Source organism: Acipenser ruthenus, chromosome 6 (genome assembly GCF_902713425.1).
Source record: "Acipenser ruthenus chromosome 6, fAciRut3.2 maternal haplotype, whole genome shotgun sequence".
NCBI lineage: Eukaryota > Metazoa > Chordata > Actinopteri > Acipenseriformes > Acipenseridae > Acipenser > Acipenser ruthenus.
The window spans coordinates 82,137,652-82,156,792 of record NC_081194.1 but is presented as its reverse complement, the minus strand read 5'-3'; the positions used below and the strand labels follow the sequence as shown (position 1 = coordinate 82,156,792).

General features: G+C 44.4%; 2 protein-coding genes across 2 annotated transcripts in view; one reads left to right on the top strand and one right to left on the bottom strand.

Moving 5' to 3' along the window:
• Positions 1–11: 11 nt before the first annotated feature.
• On the top strand, positions 12–7,674 carry LOC117410755 (transmembrane protein 242-like). The gene is made up of 5 exons (XM_059025911.1): positions 12–103; positions 1,920–2,062; positions 4,542–4,642; positions 5,553–5,690; positions 7,075–7,674. Exons 2-5 carry the CDS (start codon positions 1,930–1,932, stop codon positions 7,186–7,188), a joined length of 486 nt encoding a protein of 161 aa, XP_058881894.1. The 5' UTR covers positions 12–103; positions 1,920–1,929; the 3' UTR covers positions 7,189–7,674.
• A 4,901-nt stretch (positions 7,675–12,575) lies between these two features.
• The window catches only part of LOC117410998 (AT-rich interactive domain-containing protein 1B-like), a 245,014-nt gene continuing 238,448 nt past the window's right edge, over positions 12,576–19,141 (bottom strand). Inside the window, exon 22 of the mRNA XM_034017988.3 lies at positions 12,576–15,493. Within this exon, the coding sequence (XP_033873879.3) occupies positions 13,730–15,493 (1,764 nt within the window). The 3' untranslated portion in view covers positions 12,576–13,729. The remainder of the gene's footprint in view (positions 15,494–19,141) is intronic.

The following is a 19,141-nucleotide window of genomic DNA, read 5'->3' as shown; positions in this document are numbered from 1 at the left end:
CAAACTGGCGACCGACTGACTACCCTTCAACCAAAGAAGCAAGGCCGCTGAAGGGTCGGGATCCTCAATGAATAAATCCAGGGGTCTCGTTTCCATTAATTAAGTAAACATTTTCAATGCATACAAGTATAGCCTATGCATGCCATGTAAATAAGGATTTCAGAATAATTTGTATGTGCAATAATTTCACGATTTATGTCAAATAACTGCTTATCTAGCGACTTTTAAAAGTAAATTATATGTTTAAAAAAATGTCCGAGTGTAAATAGTAATTCGTATTGTATTAGTAATAATATAGTCAAGATTACTGTTCCTTTGAAATGTATGTGTAAGAAAAAGGTCAGGCCAGTGGAATTTTTTTTTTTTTTTTTTTTTTTTTAATTAATCTAACTTTTCTAAGATGAGTTTTCCACCAACATGTCACCTTAACATTATTATTAACAAATTAAAAGTTTTTTTTTTTTTTTTCCCAGCTCAGTTCAATCGACCCTCTCTAAGTAAATTCCCCAGCGCTGGCGCACTTCCTCGATCTATAACCCGACCCTTGTTTTATTTAATCCTTAACAGACCGCCCTCATCATGCCCTGCTGCAGTTCATTTCGCTTCAGTTTTGGACAGTGTTGTAATCCACGCGAGTAGGACTTTTCAATTCCACGATGTGGCGCTTGCAATACCCTCAAAGTCGAACTGCTCTTTCTCGCTTCAGTCTCTGCTTTTCCAAGCCGCCACAGCATGCGGAACCCAAAACATCATAATATCGATGGGAGGTGTCGTTATTTTCTTTTATTTACTTGTTTTGTTATCCTGGTTTTTTGCGAGTAGCACTTAAAACTAAAACCAACAGCATCCTCACGCCAGACTTACACCAACGTATACCGGCTACTTGTGTATGCACATCATTACACAGTAATATTAATACATGTAAAAACGGTTTCAGCAGCCCTGCATACTGATTGCACAAGCTCGACAGCCCCGCCAGCACTGATCGGAACGAAACTGGATGATTTCATCATGCTCGCATTGCAAAACACTGAGAGAGAAACTAGCAGCGCACTGGCAATCTTCTGCGCTTTCCACAATGCCAAAAACACGCATGCCAACTAACGCTCCGTGCCACGTCTCTGATTTCCGGCGATGGTTAAAATAACTATATTATTCTCTTTTTTGACGACTGTATTGTTTCAAGATTAAGCTTATTCCCACTGCCACCACCTTCACGTCCGCACCGCTCACTGCAACTAAAATATAAAATACAACCGGATAATAGACCGAACCCTCTCTCAGCGCCCACATAGTCGCGCACGGTATTATGGGGATTGTAGTGCAGCACTCTTAAAATACTATTGGGAAAAGCCTGAACTTTGGAATTTTGAAACTACAACTCCCGGTGATTTGGGATCAATGTTTTCCATATATGTGCGTGAACCTGTCCTCGTTAAACTGGGTAATGCAGTTTTTAATAACCATCTGTCTGACGTCAAGCTCGGTCCTTCCAGACCTGCCATCTTTCAATTAAAATAGAAATGCATAATACAGTTTAGCTTAATTTGATTAAACGTTGAATTCCAAGCATTTACTCCATTAGTTATATTACGCATCATCTTGTATACTGCAATTTACACAGGTTTCCTTCTGTCCGTCTTTATATAGCCCGCACAGAAAACAGTTCCTTTAACGTAATATATATATATATATATATATATATATATATATATATATATATATATATATATATATATATATATATATATATATAAACTGCAGTTTTCATCCGTCGCTACTTAAAAAAAGATCTGCTTTCTATTAACGTATATATTATTACAAAATGGCATTCCTCAAAATTAGTTTTTTTTTTTTTTTTGGTTTGTTTTCTTGTTAAAAAGAAGACCATGCTAATGTATTTTCATTTGTCTGTGTAGTTGGTCGAACATGTTTTACAGTGGGCACAGAATGTTCGTAAATATGGCGGCGCACAGAGAAGAAGTTGCTCACAGCAATGTCAACGGCGAATGTTCCTCACTGTCTGGCGAAAATGAAGAAAATACACTTTTATTAGTCAAAGGTAAGATCAAATCTGACTGACAGTAGTCGCTGTTCAAGAAAGGAATAAAATACCACAGTTTACAGTGAAATATGTCGGTAATTAACCCATCGAAAAAAAAAACCAACAAAAAAAAACCAACACGAATTACATTATTTAGTAATTTTGCAGTCAATATAGTCTGAACTAACGCATTTGAAAATATGCTAACTTTATGTGCTGCTACACCGGCACTGGTGCCTAGTACTAGCCGGGAATATTAAGTTTTCACATTAGAAATGAGCTTTAGAGATTACAAATAAATAAACAATTTCACACATGTTAAACAACTAGAGTCAGTCACGCAGACGAAGGGACTGGGATAGATACGTGTACTTCTAGTTGTATTTAATGAAGTCTGACATTTCATGTGGAAAAACATTACCTCAAAAATACATTAACCAGGGCTTGAAATTCGCACCAGTCCTGTGAAATGTTAAGACTCTCTCAAAGCATGTGGTCTGCATCATAGAACTCGGGCCGATTGTTCAAACTCCTGGCACCTGGTCATCTCAATAATACACTTTATTGTCATCACAGCCCTGCCCGGCCACACTGGTGGTCAAAAACAGTTTAACTAAGGGCGGTCGTTAACGTTTCGATTTTACAATGTCAGATGTGTGTTGTGCTGTTGTTGGGTGCACCAACACAGAAGAGATCCCTCCTGTCTGCTGGGGCAGCAAAAACAGATCCCGGTAACCCAAAGCCTATGACGACACACTGGACTCCAACAGTACACATATAGTTCCGGTCTTACATGTATTATTATTATTATTATTATCATTATTAATAATAATAATAATAATAATAATAATAATAATAATAATAGTAATAATAATAATGTGTAACCGATTTTTCAGAAATATTTACACACTTAAACAGAGATTACACTTAAGCAGGTTGGTGATTCCCAGTCCTTACATAAAATGTTACTTGCACCGTTGACAGAAACGATGCTGAAGTTGTCTTCTTATTCGCATTCCAGCTTCTTATTCGCATACCGCAAATGTAACACACATTGAATAAGTAACTGGGGGTATTTCGGTGGTTAACTCACTCTGGGCCACTTATTATAAAGTTGATTCACACAGAGGGGAACCCCCTCTATGACCCCTCTCTGTGCCATGTTTGCCCACTGTTTTCATATTAAAATCCATTTTGGGCCAGAATAAATACACATTGGGGTCATAGAGGGGTTCCCCCTCTGTGCGAATCAACTTTGAAATAAGTGGCCCAGAGAGAGTTCACCACCGAAATACCCCAGTTACTTATTCAATGTGTGTTACATTTCCAGGATGCGAATAAGAAGCCAACTTCAGCATCGTTTGACAGAATGCATTATGCTACATATTAATAGTTTTAGGCTACTTGAAAACTGAACAGAAATTGTTGTGCACATACCTTAACATTTTGTTAATGCTGTGCTCATTGTTGCACAGCATAGTCCTTTAGCTTAACTGTTTAGCTGTCTCTCACTGAAGTTGATTTACAGGAACAAAAAAAATCAACAGATTCCAGTTACTTATGCTTCATAAAGTTTTTTTTTTTTTTTTAAATCCCCATACAAAGTTATGATAGCTAGTCTAGGCTATACCAAAAATGTATTAATTGTCTATTTAACAAAACATGTTAAAGGTTTATGTACAAATAGCATAAACATACTGTATTTTTAAACAAACTGTTGAAAAATTATATTTTCTTAATTACTAGCATATGGCAGTACTAAGTAACTTTACAGAACAATGAGACCATGCAGGCAACAGTAAAATCAGGCTGCATATTTGAGTTATCTTTCTAGACATACTGGTCTAAAGAGTTTAAAGAGGTACTATAACTTTTTAAAGCAAGAAAATGAACACAAATGTCATCAAGGATGATTTATTTTAAGAAAAACAAGTTAGATGCTCCCCTTCTTGTATGTTAACCCTTTAAGGGACATATGTGTCCCACAAACAATGCAAACTTTCTTATTTTCGCAATGAGGTGCACGAACAGGATTTAAAATGTCCTGACAGACTGGATCTGGTCACCCGAATGGTCAGTTTCTTCCTGATACTTGAGTCGCTCTCAGGTGTCTTTTAAGAAGAAATCGTTTGAACAGCCTCTCAATGCCTTGTGCATCTTAAGGGGTTAAGAGATAGTGCTGCTGTACTATACACTGCTCCAAATACAGTCGTTGCCATGTTGGGGTTTATTGCTGGACAGAAGTATTATGTAGCCTGCAGACATTCTTTTAAAGGGATTTCTTGTCCAAGCAGAGAGGAGGAGTTTCTTTATGGGTGTTCGTGTCTTGTGTGGCATCTGAAAGGTTGGCGTGATCCCAATCACACACTTCAAAGTTTTAACAGATAAAGACCTGAACCTCACGATGGTGAAGATAATGAGAGAGGGATATTTTTAAAAGTCATACCTAAAAATAATCACAATGCCACGTTTTTCTTTTTCGCTTATTTATTTACAGGTGGAATCTTTCTTGGAACAGTAGCTGCAGCTGGAATGGTGGCTGGGTTTGGTACCACACTCTCTGTGGCCAAGAAGAAAAGTCCTGATTGGTTTAATAAGGTGTGTTTTAGATTTCTCCTACAGTATACATTTCAGTGTGTTTAACACGCCTTTGTCAAGGCAAAGTGTGCTTGAAAACAAACAGTGGGGGCGCTTACATGCTTTTGATGCCATGGTAACTACACTCACATATTTCTATTTAAATCTAGTAATGTGTTTGTGATGTCATTTACTACATAGTTAATGATGTAATGATCTACTATTCCTTTCTATTGAAACCTTCAGGCATCATGGTATTAAGTCTATTTATCCATTTTGTTTTCCTTTATTCCTCTGTTATTCACTATAGTTTTTTTGTTTCTGCTTGTTGTTTCGGCTTCAATGCCATTTACTAACTAAAGTATCCCAGCAAAAATTGCTTTTTGAAAATGCTTCTCAAGGTGGATAGCAGTGCACTGAATCCTGGTTGTGTATGGAAGACTGCAACACTGATATGCTTTAGAAGCTGTTTTTGCTTGGCAAGGCAAATATAATCAAAGCGCTAAAAACCACCTGAGAATCATACAGAACACAAATAATAGAGTATTTAACAGGTAAGAAATACATATGGGAAATGCAGATGATATCCTGTCAAGCAAATTGAACAGTTTATTTGGTTTACTCATCCACTAGCTGCTATCACATTCTTCTTAACTCATGTATATTGACATTCCCAATGTTACATGGCTCACCAACAATTCATAGTTTAGTCTGCTGTACCAGGAAAATGATAAATAATGGAACATCAGTAAGTGTTGCTCTTTTAAAAACACACAATAATTATGAATAACCCAGTGAATCGTTACAAGGGCGTTCAAGTTACAATCTGACCTGTTGACTGTTTGTGTTGCTTTCTAGTTCATGTAAATCTGGAGAGGTTTGAGTGGTTCTTCTTCTTGCAGTGATGTGTTCCCATGTATTTGTGTTGCAGGGAGTTACAGCTACAGCCGCAGTGCCAGAGAGCGGGGCTTCGCTGGCTCTGAGAGCCCTGGGACGGGGCTCCCTCTATGCCTGGTGTGGAGTTGGGCTGATCAGCTATGCTGTCTGGAAGGCTATGGGAGTTCACAGTGTAGGAGATCTTACTTGCTGTCTTCATTCAATTCTTAGCTGGCAGAACACCAGGCACTAAGGGGACAGTAGCAGATCCATGCTGAATGAGATCAATCAGTGTTTTCTCTTGTTCCTTCATAACCCTTTCATGCATGAAATATTGAAAATAGCAGGAAAAGAAAGTAGAAGCAGAGAAGTGGTGTGCAGGGTGAGTCATACAGAGCAGGTTCACATCCTGGCTGTGTGAAGTCACTGGTCTTCACTGGAGACTCTGAAGAGAGCATTGCATTGGCTCTGGCACCCCCGTGGGTTAGGGAGGTAAAACCGGCAGGGACTGCCTCTCCTCATCACGCTACAATGAACCCTGCTGGCCAGGCGCCCAGTGAGCTCAGAGCGGACACCTGCAGGGCTGGCCTTTGGCCTCCAGAGGCTGGTAGCTCGCTGACATCCGCTCTCGAGTTCCTGGGTGTGGAAGAGGAAGCTGGCTCGGTCGTGGGATCGGAGGACACCACTGAACCTTCGGGTCTCCAGAGCCGTGTGGGGAATTGCTGTGGTGAGGGGAAAACATTGGGAGAAGACTGGGGGTACAATTATAATTGGACACAAAATAAATAGTTGTTTGGACACATTCAGTAAATATATATTTTAATCAAATGTTTTCATTTTTTCCCATTGGTTCATAAAGGGGGGAATTGCATTTGCATCTAAAGACTATTTTTTTAAAAATCCATCCCCATTTGAGGTCGACATGCATAAAAGGGTTAGATAAGCTCACAATTAATTTAACTGACAATATAACGAGTGTGTTACTGTATCCAGCCATTACTTAAATATATACAATTCTGACTTTATACTACCCCAGTTGTGGCTCGATCCTGCTGAATTCCATTCTGCGCTGTCATCCAGCTCTCCAGTTACCAAACACAGTGTAGTGCAGTGTAGACTTGTCCTTGTCCCTTAACCGCAGTGTCCATTAAAAGCTGAATGAGTCATTAACTGCAGTGTGTGGTCCTGATGCTCTTTTCCAAAGGCAGCTCAGAAATGGTGTATGTATAGAATACTGTAGGAAAGAGGTCCAATGGGTTGTCTGTGTTTAGGGAATCATTACTAAGCTACTGTATCTAAAACATGGAATATAATTGGCATCTTTGCTGGAGATTTTTTATCTAGCCTGTTATGATTGATTTCTGCACCATTAGCAGGTGTGTAGTATTGCATTGTTACAGCAGAGCTTGGATAGGCAGTGCTCTAGAAGCTCCTGTATTCTGTGATTGGTGGATTGGCAGTGCTCTAGAAGCTCCTGTATTCTGTGATTGGTGGATAGACATTGCTCTAGAAGCTGCTGTATTCTGTGATTGGTGGGATTGCAGACTCTTACAATGTTGACACGGTTTGTTTTCCAGTTGAAAGAGTTCCGGGAAAGGATGCAGTCTTTCTTCCCACCTATTCCGAGAAACAAAGAACCTCCCGCAAGTGCTGAGCCGTTCAGCTGGGAGAATCTCTTCAAATCAAAGTGATGGATTTTAACAGCCCCTGACCGTGGGCATCAATGGAGTTTCTTGTGGGGTTAATGGAACAGCACACCTGAAGAGTCGAGAGCCCTGGATGGTGAACAGCTTTCAAAAAGCTCTTCTTTTTCATTGAACCTTGTCAAATGTGTCATTTTAAAAACGTGTGCAAATACAGTACTGCTCTCTTGGAAATTAGGCTTCGGCTTTTCTGTCTGCAGACCTTGAACACAAATGTTTTTTTTTCTTTTTTAGGTACTTTATATCGTATTTTGGAAATGCCTACAAATGTACATGCCGAATTTGTAACTGATTTGACATACGTAGGTATGGACTATCATGTACAAATTTGTTTGTATCACACATTGTTATTTTGAGCTTAAACTGTTTTCAAAACAGTCATGCTGTATTCTGTATATATGTGCTTGTGTTATTTTGAGTCCAGTTCCAACGTTGATCTAAATGTATATATAAAAAAACTCCTGTTGCGTTGTACAGTCTTTTTTTTTTTTACACAAATTACGTAAAAAAACGTGCCAAGAATATTTTGGTTCTTCACAAACAATCAGGATATGCAGTGAAATTAATTTACAAGACATAAGAATATAAGAAAGTTTACAAACGAGAGGAGGCCATTCAGCCCATATTGCTCGTTTAGTTGTTAGTAGCTTATTGATCCCAGAATCTCATCAAGCAGCTTCTTGAAGGATCCCAGGGTGTTAGCTTCCACAACATTACTGGGGAGTTGGTTCAAGACCCTCACAATTCTCTGTGTAAAAAAGTGCCTCCTATTTTCTGTTCTGAATGCCCCTTTATCTAATCTCCATTTGTGACCCCTGGTCCTTGTTTCTTTTGTCAGGCCAAAAAAGTCCCCTGGGTCGACATTGTCTATACCTTTTAGGATTTTGAATGTTTGAATAAGATCGCCGCATAGTCTTTGTTGTTCAAGACTGAATAGATTCAGTTCTTTTAGCCTGTCTGCATACGACATGCCTTTTAAACCCGGGATAATTCTGATTGCTCTTTGCACTCTTTCTAGAGCAGCAATATCCTTTTTGTAACGAGGTGACCAGAACTGAACACAATATTCTAGGTGAGGTCTTACTAATGCATTATAAAGTTTTAACATTACTTCCCTTGATTTAAATTCAACACTTCTCACAATATATCTAAGCATCTTGTTGGCCTTTTTTATAGCTTCCCTACATTGTCTAGATGAAGACATTTCTGAGTCAACATAAACTCCCAGGTCTTTTTCATAGTTCCCTTCTTCAATTTCACTATCTCTGATATGATATTTATAATGCACATTTTTATTGCCTGCATGCAATACTTTACACTTTTCTCTATTAAATGTCATTTGCCATGTGTCTGCCCAGTTCTGAATGCTGTCTCGATCATATTGAATGACCTTTGCTGCGGTGTGACCAGACTAAGGGTGGATATGTTAAAAGTCGGCTGAATGAATCCTGTTTTAAATACCGTTAAACACAGCTGTAACAATTAGGGCAGCGGTGTGGAGAGGACTCTTGACAGGAGGGTTGTGGGTTCAATCCCAGGTGGGGGACACTGCTGCTGTACCCTTGAGCAAGGTACTTTACCTAGATTGCTCCAGTAAAAACCCAACTGTATAAATGGGTAATTGTATGTAAAAATAATGACATCTTGTAACAATTGTAAGGCGCCCTGGCTAAGGGCGTATGCTAATAAATAAATAATAATAATAATAATTACTATATTCACACAATTATTGTTTTGAGATTCAGCTTTTATTAGGGAGCTCCCCTAAATTCCTTGTTTAGAAAGATACAGGGTATTAATGCTTGTGACAGGGTAGCTCTCTGCTGTGTGAGTGCGTGCATTCGCTGCTGAGTGACAGGCAGGAGATCGAGACGGAGGTTGAAGTTGATTCGCCCCCCTCAATTGAACAGGATTTATTTACATATCAACACACTGAACAGCTCACGTGACACTACCAGCAATGGCAGCGCACCGAGCATATATAACACAGTGTACGAAAACTTTGGTGGGATCTGCAATCTCTGAACTAATATTCTCTGTTCAATAATAAACGAACTCCGGCTGTCGGTGGTGTTGACTTACTCACTCTTCGGTATCCAGCCCTGGTTCTGTTCGACTTGCTTACTCACTCTTCAGTATCCAGCCCTGGTTCTGTTTGACTTGCTTACTCACTCTTCGGTATCCAGCCCTGGTTCTGTTCGACTTGCTTACTCACTCTTCTGTATCCAGCCCTGGTTCTGTTCGACTTGCTTACTCACTCTGGTATCCAGCCCTGGTTCTGTTTGACTTGCTTACTCTTCGGTATCCAGCCCTGGTTCTGTTCGACTTGCTTACTCACTCTTCGGTATCCAGCCCTGGTTCTGTTCGACTTGCTTACTCACTCTTCGGTATCCAGCCCTGGTTCTGTTCGACTTGCTTACTCACTCTGGTATCCAGCCCTGGTTCTGTTCGACTTGCTTACTCACTCTTCGGTATCCAGCCCTGGTTCTGTTCGACTTGCTTACTCACTCTTCGGTATCCAGCCCTGGTTCTGTTCGACTTGCTTACTCACTCTTCGGTATCCAGCCCTGGTTCTGTTCGACTTGCTTACTCACTCTTCGGTATCCAGCCCTGGTTCTGTTCGACTTGCTTACTCACTCTTCGGTATCCAGCCCTGGTTCTGTTCGACTTGCTTACTCACTCTTCGGTATCCAGCCCTGGTTCTGTTCGACTTGCTTACTCACTCTTCGGTATCCAGCCCTGGTTCTGTTCGACTTGCTTACTCACTCTTCGGTATCCAGCCCTGGTTCTGTTCGACTTGCTTACTCACTCTTCGGTATCCAGCCCTGGTTCTGTTCGACTTGCTTACTCACTCTTCGGTATCCAGCCCTGGTTCTGTTCGACTTGCTTACTCACTCTTCGGTATCCAGCCCTGGTTCTGTTCGACTTGCTTACTCACTCTTCGGTATCCAGCCCTGGTTCTGTTCGACTTGCTTACTCACTCTTCGGTATCCAGCCCTGGTTCTGTTCGACTTGCTTACTCACTCTGGTATCCAGCCCTGGTTCTGTTCGACTTGCTTACTCACTCTGGTATCCAGCCCTGGTTCTGTTCGACTTGCTTACTCACTCTTCGGTATCCAGCCCTGGTTCTGTTTGACTTGCTTACTCACTCTTCAGTATCCAGCCCTGGTTCTGTTCGACTTGCTTACTCACTCTTCAGTATCCAGCCCTGGTTCTGTTCGACTTGCTTACTCACTCTTCAGTATCCAGCCCTGGTTCTGTTCGACTTGCTTACTCACTCTTCAGTATCCAGCCCTGGTTCTGTTCGACTTGCTTACTCACTCTGGTATCCAGCCCTGGTTCTGTTCGACTTGCTTACTCACTCTTCGGTATCCAGCCCTGGTTCTGTTCGACTTGCTTACTCACTCTTCGGTATCCAGCCCTGGTTCTGTTCGACTTGCTTACTCACTCTTCAGTATCCAGCCCTGGTTCTGTTCGACTTGCTTACTCACTCTTCAGTATCCAGCCCTGGTTCTGTTCGACTTGCTTACTCACTCTTCAGTATCCAGCCCTGGTTCTGTTCGACTTGCTTACTCACTCTTCGGTATCCAGCCCTGGTTCTGTTCGACTTGCTTACTCACTCTTCGGTATCCAGCCCTGGTTCTGTTCAACTTGCTTACTCACTCTTCGGTATCCAGCCCTGGTTCTGTTCGACTTGCTTACTCACTCTTCGGTATCCAGCCCTGGTTCTGGTTCTCTCTCTGTTTCACACACACTGTGTTGAAGAGCTTGATCATGGTGGATAAACGGTTAGGGTGGATACACCATGGATTACTGTACTTTTAAAATGCAATGCTAAACAGTTGGTAAAGTGCTGTGGGTCACATGATCTGGTTGCAGAGCGATCAACTGGAGTGAGTTTGAACTGCAATGAAGTGATCAGGTACCAGGAACTGCAGTGTGTTTGAACTGCAGTGATCAGGTACCAGGCACTGCAGTGCGTTTGAACAGTGTAACCCATGAAGAGATCAGGTCCCAGCCATTGCAGTGAAGTGATCAGGTACCAGGCACTGCAGTGAAGTGATCAGGTCCCAGGCACTGCAGTGCGTTTGAACAGTGTAACCCATGAAGTGATCAGGTGCCAGGCACTGCAGTGAAGTGATCAGGTCCCAGGCACTGCAGTGAAGTGATCAGGTCCCAGGCACTGCAGTGCATTTGAACTGCAGTGAAGTGATCAGGTACCAGGCACTGCAATGCGTTTGAACTGCAGTGAAGTGATCAGGTACCAGGCACTGCAGTTAAGTGATCAGGTCCCAGGCACTGCAGTGCGTTTGAACTGCAGTCAAGTGATCAGGTACCAGGTACTGCAGTGCGTTTGAACTGCAGTGAAGTGATCAGGTGCCAGGCACTGCAATGAAGTGATCAGGTCCCAGGCACTGCAGTGCATGTGAACGGTGTAACCCATGAAGTGATCTGGTACCAGGAAACAACAGCAACTTTGAATCTATAGAGCTGTCTTTGAAATATCTGCCTCTCAAAAACAGACTAAGAACCAAAAGATCTTTAACAGAGGAACATGAGGACCTGTGATAATATTGCAAGGGCTAAAATAAGAGATTAAAACAAAAAATGTACTTTCAATCAAAACTTAAGCACAAAGTGTTCAGTAGGAGTGATGATGGTGAGCTGACGTGATGATGTGGATGGTGTATGAAGTGTTTTCATTACAATGAATTGCCTACGAGTTCACAAGTATTCTAAATATATACAGTAGTTACAAACAAAATCCAAAACCACTGTTGGCAGCCTAGTAAGCGCCTTGCCTTTGGCTTCCAGTGACACTCCTGGCCCTGGATCTCCCACAGCCTGCAGTGTGGGGGAGTGCTGGGGTGTAATAGGTGCAGGTAGTGGGATCAGATGCAAAAATATGGCTTTATTGTGAGAGCAAATAATTGTACTGTGGCTTTTTTGTGAGTGTTTCTTTTAAGGATGTCTGTCGAATGCAGTAACTGATGAACAAGCTTATGTAATGTGCATTTGCATGTGGGTAGATGGTCTGAGGTAGATGGTATTGAAATTCCACATACTGTACTGCTGCAAAGTATATACCAGGAAGCAGGTGGCTGCTCAGGGGAAGGAGAGACGTACTGCGCGTGTTAGTCGCCTCCTCTCCCATTGTGCTTACTGTGAAGAGTATACCAATACAGTGCAAAAAGTGATCCATCTATCTACAGAAAGCAGCAAGCCACCATCAGCAACATGGACTAGCCATGTACAGTATGGTTTATAGAGTCAAGATTGGGGAAAAGCCACAGTGCAATGCAAAAGTGAGTACTGAGTGAGTTACTCAGTGCCCAGCGGTTTGATAAACATGACAAAGCATTCAAAAACACCCATCAAGGTGTGTAACAAGATTTAATGTACATTTACTTTGAACATGTGGAACAGAAAGTATAAACTTTATACTGAATACATGATATTCATTAAGCCACAGGAAAAGAAGGAATTTACATCAAGTTTATATTTTAAAACAACATTATCTGAAGTAGAAATATGCTGATTTGCATCACTGAAGAAATCTTTGAGATCCGCAATCTTCATTTTATTTAATACTCACTTCCACACCTCGATCACTGAGCTTGACTTCTTGCAAGACTCTGGGTAGGAGAAATGGCCCGAATAACAACATATTTATAACATTAATAACAGTAATAATAGAATAATATCATTATAATAACAATAATAACAATTAAAAACTACCATCACTTTGTAGTAAGCACAGCTTTGGAGGGTGGGGGTGAGAAAGAAACAAGTCATATACTAACAAAAAAGAAAGGAACTGAGGCTGCACAGCTTCTGCACACGATGAGCCATAGGCAATACAAAACAAACAAACACAACATGACTTCAGAAACCACTTGAGACCCTCATATTGAGGAGGTTCAATGGGATGTGTCTATGACAGTATTGAAGTGAATTACTAAAAAAATCCAGATAGGTTTTTTAACTGCCAGGCCAATGCAACACTGCCCCCTGGTGCACACATTGGTCTATTGCCTAAGAATAAACCCACAATCTATTTCCCTGTTGCACAGCGATTTGGGAGGTGCACATATTTCCTTGTCTCAATCAGAGATTGTGATTTGTTTTCTGTAAGTGACACAAGAACTCAATTGTACAATTTTTGTCACAATATAAATATGTATGTTAAAGAAAACAAAACAAAACATCTGTATGAACATTTATAAAAAAAACATAAAAAAAAAATCTAAAAATAAATTAATGAGAGAGGAACCCTCACAAATACCAGCGAGACACAGCAAATATCAACGCTGTCAAATGATTTTAAAGCTCCCAAATGGTAATAGTGAAAGAGGTACAAGATTCTTCTTTATTATTATTATTATTATTATTATTATTATTATTATTATTATTATTATTATTATTATTATTATTATTAATAATAATAATAAATACAAAATATATAGAGCCAATTATATGTGACCTGTTTTTGTGTCTCCACTCACACATGCTTGGCCTCCCACTGCTGTCATAAGTGTCCAATCTGAAAGAGTACTTCACAAACGATGCAGGCCACTGTGGAGTTCAGCACAGAGGATATGGAAATGTCAAGCAGCCGTCCCTCAAACAAAACAAACTCTGAGCGATTCTCCTCCACTCTGGCCATGGCAAGAAGAGCCTTCGCTGCCCTGCACATCATGCTGATGCTGGGTGGCTCCATGTGGAGGTGGTTGTGCTGGCTCTGTTGGTACTGAGCCAGGGTGACCCCATCCTCCAGGAAGCTTAATAAGTTCCCAATGCTTCCTTTCTGCACAGCTATGGCCCGTGATGCCAATGTGTCCCCCTGGGCAAGGTTAGATAAAATAGCTACCGACATTTCCCGGTAGACCTGGTTCTTGCGGTCTCCTACGAAACGAAGCAAGGTGGCGTACAGCTTCTCCAGCCGGCTGAAGGGCGCGGTAGCCAGGATGAGGTCCACGTTGCTGTCCTGGACGCTAAGTTTGCACAGGGTCTCCAGCGCAAGTCTCTGGGGGGTGAGGGCTGAGCTCGGCTCTGCCATGGGGAAGGGGTCCTGGGCCTCGGCTGATGGGCAGACCATCCAGTGGAGTAGGCCGTCCAGGATGGGCAGGCAAATGCTCTGTGGGTAAAGAGAGAGGTCCAGGTGCCCCGCAATGTTAGCCATGGTGACCAAGGTGTTCTCCCGCAGGACTGCCAGGCAGTCCCACCACCACTCGTCCTTGCTGCACGCCAGTCCCTTGTCCTGCGCCTCTTCAGTCTCGTAGGTCTGGGGGGCTCGCTTCCTCTCGGGATGCTCATGGTGCAGAAGGACCATCTTCCCCAGGATCAGGACCAGCCCAGAGTGTTTTGACATCTCAGCATCGTTTCCCGGCACAAAGGACAAGCTGCGCACAATGTTGGACACGCAGATGCAGCGCTTGGTGAGAGAGTCCTGCCAGCTGGCGATGGTGGACAGAGGCAGCTCGTCTCGAGTCCTGTGCTCGTCTTCCAGAAGCTTGATGTTTCCGTGGCTCTTGGCTTGACAGATACGTAAGGGCGGCTGGTCAGGGTGTGTGGAGGTCGGAAACAGATTGCCTTCTGTGAAAGCTCCAGGGCGGGCACTCAGCACGTCATCGATGGTTGCCGTGATGCTGTTCTCCACTTGCTCTTCTGACACTGCTTCCTCCATTTCCACTTGCTCATTTTTCTTGTGCTCTGAGCCTGGGTTGGCACAGGAGTCCACATGCCTCCCCCTCAACGCCACCTCCATCCTGCTCTCAAAGTGGGTCTGGATGTGTTCCGTGGAGTCTCCTCCCCCGATCTTCCAATGGAGGAGCCCGCTGCTGAACTCCTGGACGTGTCCCAGCTGCTCCGAACGCTCCACCACAAAGTCATCCTCTGCATCCACCAGCTCCAGGGGCAGCTTGTCGAACTTGCTGGCTTGTTTTGGCTTCTCCTCGGGCTTGTCCAAGGTCTCCTGTCCAGTGTCGACCCCCCTCTTCTCTTCCTGTTCCTCTGCCTCTGCCTCTGCCTCTGCCTCCTCCTCCTCCTCCTCGTCGATCTCAGATCTCTCAGGCTCATCCGATTCCTGAGTCTGCTCCTCCTTGCAGTTTGCTTTATCCTCCTCTGTCCCGCAATCACTCGCTTCAGACTGAATGTTCTCCTTTTTAATGGAAACCGGTTCAAGAAGAGCCTTCTGGCCTGGAGCACCAATTTCATATTCCTTTAGGATGCCGAATATTTCAATCAGGCATTTTCTGAAGTACTCAACCACGAGTTCTAAGAATCCAGGCAACTAAAAGGAAAAAAATGGGAAAGGTTTTATAAACAGTATAACTTGTAATGTACTATACCACGTCAAAGCTCTTTACAGGAAATACACATGTATACAGGAAATACACATTTATACAGTTGGGTTAAACTTCATAATGTCCATCTATCCATTATCATTAACCGCTTACTCCTTTACAGGGGCGCGAGCTGGAGCCTAACATGGCATACACAGGGCGCAAGGCGAGACTACACCCTGGACGGGACGCCAGTCCATCACAGGGCACTACACACACACAGAGGGCAATTTAGAGTGACCAATCAACCTGGACAGCATGTCTTTGGACTGTGGGAGGAAACCGGAGTACCCGGAGAAAACCCACGCGAACACGAGGAGAACATGCAAACTCCACACAGACAGTACCCTAGGCCGGATTCGACCCAAGACCCTGGCGCTGTGAGGCAGCAGCGCTAACCACTATACCACCGTGCCGCCCACTTTATAATGTGTTTCATGTAATTCCCTTACCTGCAGGAGGTTAAACGAGGCGATCGTGCTGTCATCGTACAGAAGGATCCCTTACCTGCAGGAGGTTAAATGAGGCGACCGTGCTGTCATCGTACAGAAGGATCCCTTACCTGCAGGAGGTTAAACAAGGCGACCGTGCTGTCATCGTACAGAAGGATCCCTTACCTGCAGGAGGTTAAACGAGGCGACCGTGCTGTCATCGTACAGAAGGATCCCTTACCTGCAGGAGGTTAAACGAGGCGATCGTGCTGTCATCGTACAGAAGGATCCCTTACCTGCAAGAGGTTAAACGAGGCGATCGTGCTGTCACCGTACAGAAGGATCCCTTACCTGCAGGAGGTTAAACGAGGCGACCGTGCTGTCATCGTACAGAAGGATCCCTTACCTGCAGGAGATTAAACGAGGCGACCGTGCTGTCATCGTACAGAAGGATCCCTTACCTGCAGGAGGTTAAACGAGGCGACCGTGCTGTCATCGTACAGAAGGATCCCTTACCTGCAGGAGGTTAAACGAGGCGACCGTGCTGTCATCGTACAGAAGGATCCCTTACCTGCAGGAGGTTAAACGAGGCGACCGTGCTGTCATCGTACAGAAGGATCCCTTACCTGCAGGAGGTTAAACGAGGCGACCGTGCTGTCATCGTACAGAAGGATCCCTTACCTGCAGGAGGTTAAACGAGGCGACCGTGCTGTCATCGTACAGAAGGATCCCTTACCTGCAGGAGGTTAAACGAGGCGACCGTGCTGTCATCGTACAGAAGGATCCCTTACCTGCAGGAGGTTAAACGAGGCGACCGTGCTGTCATCGTACAGAAGGATCCCTTACCTGCAGGAGGTTAAACGAGGCGACCGTGCTGTCATCGTACAGAAGGATCCCTTACCTGCAGGAGGTTAAACGAGGCGACCGTGCTGTCATCGTACAGAAGGATCCCTTACCTGCAGGAGGTTAAACGAGGCGACCGTGCTGTCATCGTACAGAAGGATGTTAATGGTATCCAGAGCCCATGTGCTTTCGGCCAGGAGGCCGGATTTTAGAGACATCATCACACGCCACGCCTCTGGGGTTGAGCTCTGACACCATGCAGACAAATATTTTGGAGGCTGAGTGGTTTCCTAACTTTTTTTTTGCTGCTTTTTCCTTCAGATTATTCTACACGTACAGCGCTCTCAGAGCACTGACTGGGTGTTCTTAAACATGCCCTCAGTACTGGACTCAACCTCTTTATTCTGTGTAACAAGCATTTGAAATCAGATCAGTTAAAAAAAACTGGACACAACTATCTTTGTAAAAAAAAACAAAAGGGTCAGAAGCTGGGCAGATTAACAGACTGATGGACATTCTAAACATCTGTTGTTTGTTGCACTCTGCACACATACTGCTTGTTCTGAGTTTGAATTCCCAGTGGATCCCCAGTGAAAGGATCCTTACCCGTGTCCTTGGAGGTGATCCTGCGCCGCGGCTTCAGGACAGGCTGAGTCGCCTCCGCAGAGCCGGGGGGAAAGCCCATGTCACGCCTGCCGATTGGTGGCTGAGCCGCGGGGCCGCTGATGTGGGACGCGGGGGCGGGGTGCACCTGCATCTTCAGGGCTGGTAGAAAGGGTGACTTGCTGGGGGATATGCGGGACTCCAGGGAGCGCTGGAAGGAGGCAGGGCTAGGCGCCCGGGAGATATGGTTTGGCATAGAGGGAGGAGTCTGATAGGAGGGCTGGGGGGGTCGTGAGGTCATGGAGGGCAGAGAGCCGGAGGAAGGGGGCAGGTAGGGGGATTGTCGCTGGTTGACGTGACTTGGCCATTGGCTCTCTGGGTTTAGCCTCTGGTCAGGGACCATGCCGTCATCCTCCCTGCCCACACCAGGGTAGACAGGTCCCTGGGAGGATCCCCCGGGTCCTTGTCTGTTGGGGTAGGGATATGGCAGATCAGTCCTGGAGGGCCACGTGTTTTGCTGGGGGCCCGTGCCAGTGTTGGAGGTGTGCTGGAGGGGGCTGCTCAGCATACCGTGCTGCAGGAGGTTAAACGAGGCGACCGTGCTGTCATCGTACAGAAGGATCCCTTACCTGCAGGAGGTTAAACGAGGCGATCGTGCTGTCAACGTACAGAAGGATCCCTTACCTGCAGGAGGTTAAACGAGGTGACTGTGCTGTCATCGTACAGAAGGATCCCTTACCTGCAGGAGGTTAAACGAGGCGACCGTGCTGTCATCGTACAGAAGGATCCCTTACCTGCAGGAGGTTAAATGAGGCGACCGTGCTGTCATCGTACAGGAGGATCCCTTACCTGCAGGAGGTTAAACGAGGCGACCGTGCTGTCATCGTACAGAAGGATCCCTTACCTGCAGGAGGTTAAACGAGGCGACCGTGCTGTCATCGTACAGAAGGATCCCTTACCTGCAAGAGGTTAAACGAGGCGACCGTGCTGTCATCGTACAGGAGGATCCCTTACCTGCAGGAGGTTAAACGAGGCGACCGTGCTGTCATCGTACAGAAGGATCCCTTACCTGCAAGAGGTTAAACGAGGCGACCGTGCTGTCATCGTACAGAAGGATCCCTTACCTTCAGGAGGTTAAACGAGGCGACCGTGCTGTCATCGTACAGAAGGATCCCTTACCTGCAGGAGGTTAAACGAGGCGACCGTGCTGTCATCGTACAGAAGGATCCCTTACCTTCAGGAGGTTAAACGAGGCGACCGTGCTGTCATCGTACAGAAGGATCCCTTACCTGCAGGAGGTTAAATGAGGCGACCGTGCTGTCAACGTACAGAAGGATCCCTTACCTGCAGGAGGTTAAACGAGGCGACCGTGCTGTCATCGTACAGAAGGATCCCTTACCTGCAGGAGGTTAAACGAGGCGACCGTGCTTTCATCGTACAGAAGGATCCCTTACCTTCAGGAGGTTAAACGAGGCGACCGTGCTGTCATCGTACAGGAGGATCCCTTACCTGCAGGAGGTTAAACGAGGCGACCGTGCTGTCATCGTACAGAAGGATCCCTTACCTGCAAGAGGTTAAACGAGGCGACCGTGCTGTCATCGTACAGAAGGATCCCTTACCTTCAGGAGGTTAAACGAGGCGACCGTGCTGTCATCGTACAGAAGGATCCCTTACCTGCAGGAGGTTAAACGAGGCGACCGTGCTGTCATCGTACAGAAG

Bases quoted from the DNA above. Each gene is read 5' to 3' on its own strand.
- LOC117410755 (XM_059025911.1), top strand. From the start codon at position 1,930: ATGTTTTACAGTGGGCACAGAATGTTCGTAAATATGGCGGCGCACAGA. The intron at 2,063-4,541 runs GTAAGATCAAAT...ATTTATTTACAG, and splicing joins TACACTTTTATTAGTCAAAG to GTGGAATCTTTCTTGGAACA. The intron at 4,643-5,552 runs GTGTGTTTTAGA...TTTGTGTTGCAG, and splicing joins GTCCTGATTGGTTTAATAAG to GGAGTTACAGCTACAGCCGC.